Below are 10,000 nucleotides of genomic sequence, written 5' to 3'. Positions count from 1 at the left end.
GGATCAGTGGGGATCGGTAGGGATCAGTGGGGATCAGTAGGGATCAGTAGGGAGAGCACAGTGGGGATCAGTAGGAATCAGTGGGGATCAGTAGGGATCAGTAGGGATCAGTAGGGATCAGTAGGGAGAGCACAGTGGGGATCAGTAGGGATCAGTAGGGAGAGCACAGTGGGGATCAGTAGGGATCAGTAGGGATCAGTAGGGATCAGTGGGGATCAGTAGGGATCAGTGGGGATCAGTAGGGATCAGTAGGGATCAGTAGGGAGAGCACAGTGGGATCAGTAGGGATCAGTAGGGATGAGTAGGGATCAGTAGGGATCAGTAGGGAGAGCACAGTGGGGATCAGTAGGGATCAGTAGGGAGAGCACAGTGGGGATCAGTAGGGATCAGTAGGGATCAGTAGGGATCAGTAGGGATAGCACAGTGGGATCAGTAGGGATCAGTAGGGATCAGTAGGGAGAGCACAGTATGGATCAGTAGGGTGAGCACAGTGGGGATCAGTAGGGAGAGCACAGTAGGGATCAGTAGGGAGAGCACAGTATGGATCAGTAGGGAGAGCACAGTGGGGATCAGTAGGGAGAGCACAGTAGGGATCAGTAGGGAGAGCACAGTAGGGATCAGTAGGGATCAGTAGGGAGAGCACAGTAGGGATCAGTAGGGATCAGTAGGGATCAGTGGGGATCAGTAGGGATCAGTGGGGATCAGTAGGGATCAGTGGGGATCAGTAGGGATCAGTAGGGAGAGCACAGTGGGGATCAGTAGGGAGAGCACAGTGGGGATCAGTAGGGATCAGTAGGGAGAGCACAGTAGGGATCAGTAGGGATCAGTAGGGATCAGTAGGGATCAGTAGGGAGAGCACAGTGGGGATCAGTAGGGAGAGCACAGTGGGGATCAGTAGGGATCAGTAGGGAGAGCACAGTAGGGATCAGTAGGGATCAGTAGGGATCAGTAGGGATCAGTAGGGAGAGCACAGTGGGGATCAGTAGGGAGAGCACAGTGGGGATCAGTAGGGAGAGCACAGTAGGGATCAGTAGGGATCAGTAGGGAGAGCACAGTAGGGATCAGTAGGGATCAGTAGGGATCAGTAGGGATCAGTGGGGATCAGTAGGGAGAGCACAGTAGGGATCAGTAGGAATCAGTAGGGATCAGTAGGGAGAGCACAGTGGGGATCAGTAGGGAGAGCACAGTGAGGATCAGTAGGGATCAGTAGGGATCAGTAGGGAGAGCACAGTAGGGATCAGTAGGGATCAGTAGGGATCAGTAGGGAGAGCACAGTGGGGATCAGTAGGGATCAGTAGGGATCAGTAGGGATCAGTAGGGAGAGCACAGTAGGGATCAGTGGGGATCAGTAGGGATCAGTGGGGATCAGTAGGGATCAGTAGGGATCAGTAGGGAGAGCACAGTAGGGATCAGTAGGGAGAGCACAGTAGGGATCAGTAGGGAGAGCACAGTAGGGATCAGTAGGGATCAGTAGGGATCAGTGGGGATCAGTAGGGATCAGTGGGGATCAGTAGGGATCAGTATGGATCAGTGGGGATCAGTAGGGAGAGCACAGTGGGGATCAGTAGGGATCAGTAGGGATCAGTAGGGAGAGCACAGTAGGGATCAGTAGGGATCAGTAGGGATCAGTAGGGAGAGCACAGTGGGGATCAGTAGGGATCAGTGGGGATCAGTAGGGATCAGTAGGGATCAGTAGGGATCAGTAGGGATCAGTGGGGATCAGTAGGGATCAGTAGGGATCAGTAGGGATCAGTAGGGATCAGTGGGGATCAGTAGGGATCAGTAGGGATCAGTGGGGATCAGTAGGGATCAGTGGGGATCAGTAGGGATCAGTAGGGATCAGTAGGGAGAGCACAGTGGGGATCAGTAGGGATCAGTAGGGATCAGTAGGGAGAGCACAGTAGGGATCAGTAGGGAGAGCACAGTGGGGATCAGTAGGGATCAGTAGGGATCAGTAGGGATCAGTAGGGATCAGTAGGGATCAGTAGGGAGAGCACAGCACGAATCCCCGAGCTGACAAGGTAAAAATCTGTCGTTCTGCCGCTGAACAAGGCAGTTAACCCACTGTTCCTAGGCCGTCATTGAAAATAATAATTTGTTCTTAACTGACTTGCCAAGTTAAATAAAGGTAAAGCAAACCACATTTAAAAAAGGGAGACTGTCTAGGAAAAACAGCAGAGCTCCAAAACTGCTTTTTTAACAAGCAATAACCCCACAGCAGGTCCTCATTGAACAAGCCAGTGGTTTAAATCAACCAGTTCTGCCTGCTGGGTGAACACAATACTCGCCATCATCACACAGTGTAAAGCACTGACCATCTGAAATGGTCCAGACAGCGTGGTGAAGAAGGAGCACCAGCACCTCATTAAGAGGCTGAAGAAATTTGGCTTGTCACCTAAGACCCTCACAAACTTTTACAGATCCACCATGGAGAGCATTCTGTCAGGCTGTATACGGCAATTGTACCGTTCCGCAACCATAGGACTCTCCAGAGGGTGGTGCGGTCTGCCCAACACATCAATGGGGGAAAACTACCTGCCCTCCAGGACACCTATAGCACCCGATGTCACAGGAAGGCCAAAAAGATCATCAAGGACCTCAGCCACCCGAGTCACGGGTTGTTCATTTCATAAGTACAGTGGCATTCAGAAAGTATTCAGACCCTGTGACTTTTTCCACATTTTGTTACATTACAGCCTTATTCTAAAATGTATAAAATAGTTTTTCCCCCTCATCAATTTACACACAATACCCCATAATGACAAAGTGAAAACAGGTTTTTAGAAATTTTTACAAATGTATTAAAAATAAAAAACAGATTCTCCCTAATTTGAGCTCAATTGATCATCTCCTGCGTTGTCTTGGCTGTGTGCTTAAGGTCGTTGTCCTGTTGAAAGATGAACCTTCGCCCCAGTCTGAGGTCCTGAGCGCTCTGGAACACGTTTACATCAAGGATCTCTCTGTACTTTGCTCCGTTCATCTTATCCTCGATCCTGACTGGTCACCCAGTCCCTTGCGGCTGAAAAACATCCCCACAGCATGATGTTGCCACCACCATGCTTCACCGTAGGGATGGTGCCAGGTTTTCTCCAGACATGACTCTTGGCATTCAGGCCAAAAAAGTGAATCTTGGTTTCTTTAGATCAGAGAATTTTGTTTCTGATGGTCTGAGAGTGGCCAGACAGGTGCCTTTTGGCAAACTCCAAGCAGGCTGTCATGTGCCTTTTACTGAGGAGTGGCTTCTTTCCGGCCTCTCTGAACTTACAACGACTAGCCCCAAGTCGTTATATATTAACATTTTTCTTGTGCATTTTGCTATTTTGCTATTTGCCTCATGACACCTGCACACTTCGTTGACAACAAACTTTCTTTACCCAACCGGGGGGGGACAGACTATATTTGTTCCCACACTCGGGACTCTGACTCTCGATTGGTTACGTAGATTTTTGGCCTCCCATCCTATTCTAGCCACCTCTCGCCAGTTTATATTCATGTTACCTGATTAAATTGCTGTACAATATGATCTTGTTGCCATCTAATGCACATTCAGATGTCATGAATCAGCACTGCAGAGCTCTCCATGTCCTCTGCCGTGCCCTGATTCTATTACTGCTGATGATATCTGGAAATGTGCATGTACACCCTGTCCCATCTACTGTTGCTAGCCCCAATTCTGACTTGTGCTCTGATATCTGCTTCACTGATTTCTGCTCTCATAAAAGCCTGGGGTTTCTGCATGTTAACACTAGAAGCTTATTACCTAAAAGGGATCAATTGAAAGTGTGGGATCACAGCTCCAATCCAGATGTGTTGGTCATTACTGAGACGTGGTTTAGAGTGTTTTGAATACTGATGGTAACCGTTTTGGGTATAACCTTTTTCGGCAAGACAGCTCTTCCAAAGGTGGGGGAGTGGCAATATTTACCAAGTCTGTACCCAAACAATTTGATCTGCTGGTTTTAAGCATTCAACTTTCAAACAGCTCTTTATTGACTCTTGCTGGGTGTTATCGTCCACCATCAGCACCGGCTTGTACCCTAAATGCCCTAAGCTCTCTCCTGGCTCCTTACACTAAGTCTGCATTTGTCCTGCTAGGTGACCAAAACTGGGATATGCTTTAACCACCTGACCAAGTCCTAAAGCAATGGGACTCCCATTGCTCAGGTGCATCTTTCTCAGATTATCACCAATACCACAAGGTATGACTCCAAACACCCAGAAAAGGCTACTCTCCTCGATGTTATCCTCAAAAATAATCCTGATAGGTATCAGTCTGGTGTTTTCTGTAATGGCCTTAGTGATCACTGTTTTACAGCCTGTGTTCTTAATGGCTGCTAAGTGAAACATCTTGATTTGTCATAGACGCTTGCTAAAAAACTTTCATGAGCAAGCCTTCCTTCATGAACTGGCCTCTGGTATAGAATCAGCTTGATCCCCTCTGTCCAAGACTCTTGGACTTTCTTTTTTGATATTTTCAGTGGTATTGTTAACAAACATGCCCCCATAAAGAAAATGAGAATTATAAACCGGTTCAGCCCCTGGTTTGACCGTGATCTGGCAGAGTTACTCCACCTCAAGAATTGCATTTGGCAAAATGCTCGGCACATGCAAACTCAGGCTGACTGGCTCTCGTTCAGGCAAATGAGAAATAAGTGCACTCAGGCTATCCGGAAGGCCAAAGTTAGTTACTTTAAGGAGCAGTTCTCTCTCTGTGGGTCTAATCCCAAGAAGTTCTGGAAAACGGTTAAAGACCTGGAGAACAAACCCTCCTCACAGCTGCCCATGTCTCTAATGTCGATGATCTGGTTGTTACTGACAAGAAGCACATGGCTGAGCTCTTTAATCACCACTTCATTAAGTCAGGATTCCTATTTGACTCAGCCATGCCTCCTTGCCTGTCCAACCTTTTCCTCGTCTCCCACCCCTTCTAATACGACTATCCCAGATGATCCTACCTCCTATTCCCCTGCCCCGCTACAAAGTTTCTCCCTGCAGGCGGTCACTGAGTCCGAGGTGCTAAAGGAGCTCCTTAAACTTGATCCCCAAAAAACATCTGGGTCAGATGGTTTAGACCCTTTCTTCTTTAAGGTTGCTGCCCCTATTATTGCCAAGCATATCTCTGACCTTTATAACCGGTCTCACCTCTCTGGGGAGGTTCCCATTGTTTGGAAGGCAGCCACTGTGCATCCTTTATTTAAAGGGGGAGATCAAGCTGATCCTAACAGTTATAGGCCTATTTCTTTTTTGCCCTGTTTATCAAAAGTGTTGGAAAAACGTATCAATAATCAACTGATCAGCTTTCTTGATGTCTATAGTATTCTCTCGAGTATGCAATCTGGTTTCCGCTCAGGTTATGGATGTGTCACTGCAACCTTAAAGGTCCTCAATGATGCCACCATTTCCCTTGATTCTAAGCAATATTGTGCTGCAATTTTTATTGACTTGGCCAAAGCTTTTGATACGGTAGACCATTCCATTCTTGTCGGCCGGCTAAGGAGTATTGGTGTCTCTGAGGGGTCTTTGGCCTGGTTTGCTAACTACCTCTCTCAAAGAGTGCAGTGTATAAAGTCAGAAAACCTGCTGTCTCAGCCACTGCCTGTCACCAAAGGAGTACGCCAAGGCTCAATCCTAGGCCCCACGCTTTTCTCAAGTTTCATCAACAACATAGCTCAGGTAGTGGGACGCTCTCTCATCCATTTATATGCAGATGATACAGTCTTATACTCAGCTGGTCCCTCCCCCGATTTCGTGTTAAATGCTCTACAACAAAGCTTTCTTAGTGTCCAACAAGCTTTATCAACCCTTAACTTTGTTCTGAACACCTCCAAAACAAAGGTCATGTGGTTTGGTAAGAAGAATGCCCCTCTTCCCACCGGTGTTATTACTACCTCTGAGGGTTTAGAGCTTGAGGTAGTCACCTCAGAACATGACTTGGGAGTATGGCTAGACGGTACACTGTCCCCAAATTCAAAGCTGCAGGCTAAAGTTAAATCTAACAGAATGTGACTGGCAGAACGGGTGTTGTATGTGGAGGATGAGGGCTGCAGTAGATATCTCAGATAGGGGGGAGTGAGGCCTAAGAGGGTTTTATAAATAAGCATCAACCAGTGGGTCTTGCGACGGGTATACAGAGACGACCAGTTTACAGAGGAGTACAGAGTGCAGTGATGTGTCCTATAAGGAGCATTGGTGGCAAATCTGATGGCCGAATGGTAAAGAACATCTAGCCGCTCGAGAGCACAATTACCTGCCGATCTATAAATTATATAATCTAGCATGGGTAGGATAGTCTAGATTTAACTTTACTCCAAAGGTCCCCAAAACACACACATCCCTGGGTTGCTCGTCTCTTCAGTAATCTGCAGCTAGCGACTGGAACGAGCTGCAACAAACACTCAAACTGGACAGTTTCATCACTTCATTCAAAGACTCAATCATGGACACTCTTACTGACAGTTAGGGCTGCTTCACGTGATGTATTGTTGTCTCTACCTTCTTACCCTTTGTGCTGTTGTCTCTGCTCAATAATGTTTGTACCATGTTTTGTGCTGCTACCATGTTGTGTTGCTGCCATGTTGTTGTTATGTTGTGCTGCTACCATGTTTTGTGCTGCTACCATGTTGTTGTCATGTTGTATTGCTGCCACGTTGTTGTCATGTTGTGTTGCTACCATGTTGTTGTCATGTTGTGTTGCTACCATGTTGTTGTCATGCTGTGTTGCTACCATGTTGTTGTTATGTTGTGTTGCTACCATGTTGTTGTCATGTTGTGTTGCTACCATGTTGTTGTCATGTTGTGTTGCTACCATGTTGTTGTCATGTTGTGTTGCTACCATGTTGTTGTTATGTTGTGATGCTACCATGTTGTTGTTATGTTGTGTTGCTACCATGTTGTGTTGCTACCATGTTGTTATCATGTTGTGCTGCTACCATGTTGTTATCATGTTGTGTTGCTACCATGTTGTCATCATGTTGTGTTGCTACCATGTTGTGTTGTTATGTTGTGTTGCTACCATGTTGTCATCATGTTGTGTTGCTACCATGTTGTCATCATGTTGTGTTGCTACCATGCTGTGTTGTCATGTGTTGCTGCCATGTTCTCATGTGTTGCTGCCATTCTATGTTGTTGTCTTAGGTCTCTCTTTATGTAGTGTTGTGTTGTCGCTCTTGTTGTGATGTTGTCTTAGGTCTCTCTTTATGTAGTGTTGTGTCTCTCTTGTTGTGATGTGTGTTTTGTCCTATATTTATATAGTTTTTTTAAATAGATTTTTTTATCCCAGGCCCCCGTCCACGCAGGACGCCTTTTTCCTTTGGTAGGCCGTCATTGTAAATAATAATTTGTTCTTAACTTACTTACCTAGTTAAATAAAGGTTAAATAAAATAAATAAATAAACCCATAGAGGCCTGATTAGTGGAGTGCGGCAGAGATGGTTGTCCTTCTGGAAGAATCTCCCATCTCCACAGAGGAACTCTAGAGCTCTGTCAGAGTGACCATCGGGTTCTTGGTCATCTCCCTGACCAAGGCCCTTCTCCCTGATTGCTCAGTTTGGCCGGGCGGCCAACTCTAGGAAGAATCTTGTTGGTTCCAAGCTAATTCCATTTAAGAATGATGGATAACACTGTGTTCTTGGGGACCTTCAATGCTGCAGAAATGTTTTGGTACCCTTCCCCAGATCTGTGCCTCGACACAATCCTGTCTCGGAGCTCTACAGACAACTCCTTCGACCTCATGGCTTGGTTATTGCTCTGACATGCACTGTCAACTGTGGGACCTTATATAGACAGGTGTGTGCCTTTCCGAATCATGTCCAATCAATTGAATTTACCCCAGGTGGACTCCAATTAGTTGTAGAAACATCTCAAGGATGATCAATGGAAACAGGATGCACCTGAGCTCAGTTTCGGGTCTCATAGCAATGGGTCTGAATACTTGTGTAAATAAGGTATTTCTGTTTTAAAATGTTGAAAACATTTGCAAAATTTTCTAAAACCTCTTTTCGCTTTGTCATTATGGGGTATTGTATGGAGATTGATTAGAAATTATTTTTACAAAATGTGGAAAAAGTCAAGGAGTCTGAATACTTTCCAAATGCACTGTATAGATAGTAGTGTATTTCTTAATTCCATTATTTTATTTTTAGATGTGTGAGTATTGTGAATATTTAGATATTACTGCACTGTTGGCGCTAGAAACACAAGCATGTCGCTACACCCGCAATAACATCTGCTACATATGAGTATGTGACCAATAACATCTGCTACATATGAGCATGTGACCAATAACATCTGCTACATATGAGTATGTGACCAATAACATCTGCTACATATGAGCATGTGACCAATAACATCTGCTACATATGAGCATGTGACCAATAACATCTGCTACATATGAGCATGTGACCAATAACATCTGCTACATATGAGCATGTGACCAATAACATCTGCTACATATGAGCATGTGACCAATAACATCTGCTACATATGAGCATGTGACCAATAACATCTGCTAAATATGAGTATGTGACCAATAAACATTTGATTTAAAGACAAACAAAATTCCCTGAAAACAGGTTTCCAAAAATAGAATAATTCAAAAATATAACCCTACCAATTTACATTTCTTGTGACAGAATTTCAACATAAATGAAAAATAACTGAAGTAGCAAACCAGTCGGCAAGAGACACACAAGCCCACAGACAAACACACAACCCATAACCTTACCTTGAACTTCCCGCTTGTAGAGTAGCTGGTTTTCCACTTGACCGAGTAGTAGCGGACCTCAGTGGTCTTCTGGTTCTTGGTCATGGAGTTGTCTGCCCAACTGACCCTGACAGAGTCTGGGGTCAGAGCCACGGCCTGGACACCTACTGGGGGGATCATGGGGGTGGACGTATCTGGCATGGGAGTAGGATATTTATCAAACAGATGGAACAGATCGTCGTCTGACGGATCAATGGAGTCTGGATGTGGAGTAGTTAGGACATGCAACGTTCCATGCAACAAACAGCCATGAAGCAGTGAATGAAGAGAAGGTGAAGGGTCAGTGAAGAGATAGTGAAGGGTGAGTGAAGAGATAGTGAAGGGTGAGTGAAGAGATAGTGAAGGGTGAGTGAAGAGATAGTGAAGGGTGAGTGAAGAGATAGTGAAGGGTGAGTGAAGAGATAGTGAAGGGTGAGTGAAGAGATAGTGAAGGGTGAGTGAAGAGATAGTGAATGGTGAGTGAAGAGATAGTGAAGTGTGTGTGAAGAGATAGTGAAGGGTTAGTGAAGGGTGAGTGAAGAGATAGTGAAAAGATAGTGAAGGGTGAGTATAGGGTGAGTGAAGAGGGAGTGAAGAGGGAGTGAAGGGTTAGTGAAGGGTGAGTGAAGGGTGAGTGAAGAGATAGTGAAGAGTTAGTGAAGAGTTAGTGTAGAGATAGTGAAGGGTGAGTGAAGAGATAGTGAAGAGATCGTGAAGGGTGAGTGAAGAGATAGTGAAGGGTGAGTGTAGAGATAGTGAGGAGATAGTGAAGGGTTATTGAAGAGATAGTGAAGGGTGAGTGAAGAGATAGTGAAGAGATAGTGAAGGGTTAGTGAAGGGTTAGTGAAGGGTGAGTGAATGGTGAGTGAAGAGATAGTGAAGGGTTAGTGAAGAGGGAGTGACGGGTTAGTGAGGATAAACCATGCAACCAAGAAAAGTGAGGGAGTGAGGAGTGGAAAGACAAGAGAAAGATGGAGGTGACAAACAGAGAAAGAGAAGATAAGACAAACAGAGAAAGAGAAGATAAGACAAACAGAAAGGAGACAGACTACAGCAGAGCTACATTACCGCTAATAAGGGTGCTACTAGCCCAACGACCAGTGAACTACTTTACTAGCTTAAAATAACTGCACAGTGTTTCCAGATTTCTAGGAAATATGACCTACCTTACTTACAATATGTGTGAAATAATGATCCTGAGAATTTAATATGTTAAAAAGCAGCTTTTCTGTGTTGGAGTGGTGTAAGCGTACCCCCGAC

The 10,000-nt window shown here is 45.4% G+C and overlaps 1 protein-coding gene across 1 annotated transcript in view; it reads right to left on the bottom strand.

The window, feature by feature from the left end:
- The window catches only part of LOC129833650 (netrin receptor DCC-like), a gene marked incomplete at its 5' end in the record, with an annotated part of 322,538 nt that overhangs the window by 43,604 nt on the left and 268,934 nt on the right, over positions 1 to 10,000 (bottom strand). Inside the window, one exon of the mRNA XM_055898366.1 lies at positions 8,723 to 8,895. Coding sequence (XP_055754341.1) covers positions 8,723 to 8,895 — 173 coding nt within the window. The remainder of the gene's footprint in view (positions 1 to 8,722; positions 8,896 to 10,000) is intronic.

Source organism: Salvelinus fontinalis, chromosome 2 (genome assembly GCF_029448725.1).
Source record: "Salvelinus fontinalis isolate EN_2023a chromosome 2, ASM2944872v1, whole genome shotgun sequence".
Lineage (NCBI taxonomy): Eukaryota > Metazoa > Chordata > Actinopteri > Salmoniformes > Salmonidae > Salvelinus > Salvelinus fontinalis.
This window is presented reverse-complemented; position numbering and strand designations above follow the sequence as displayed.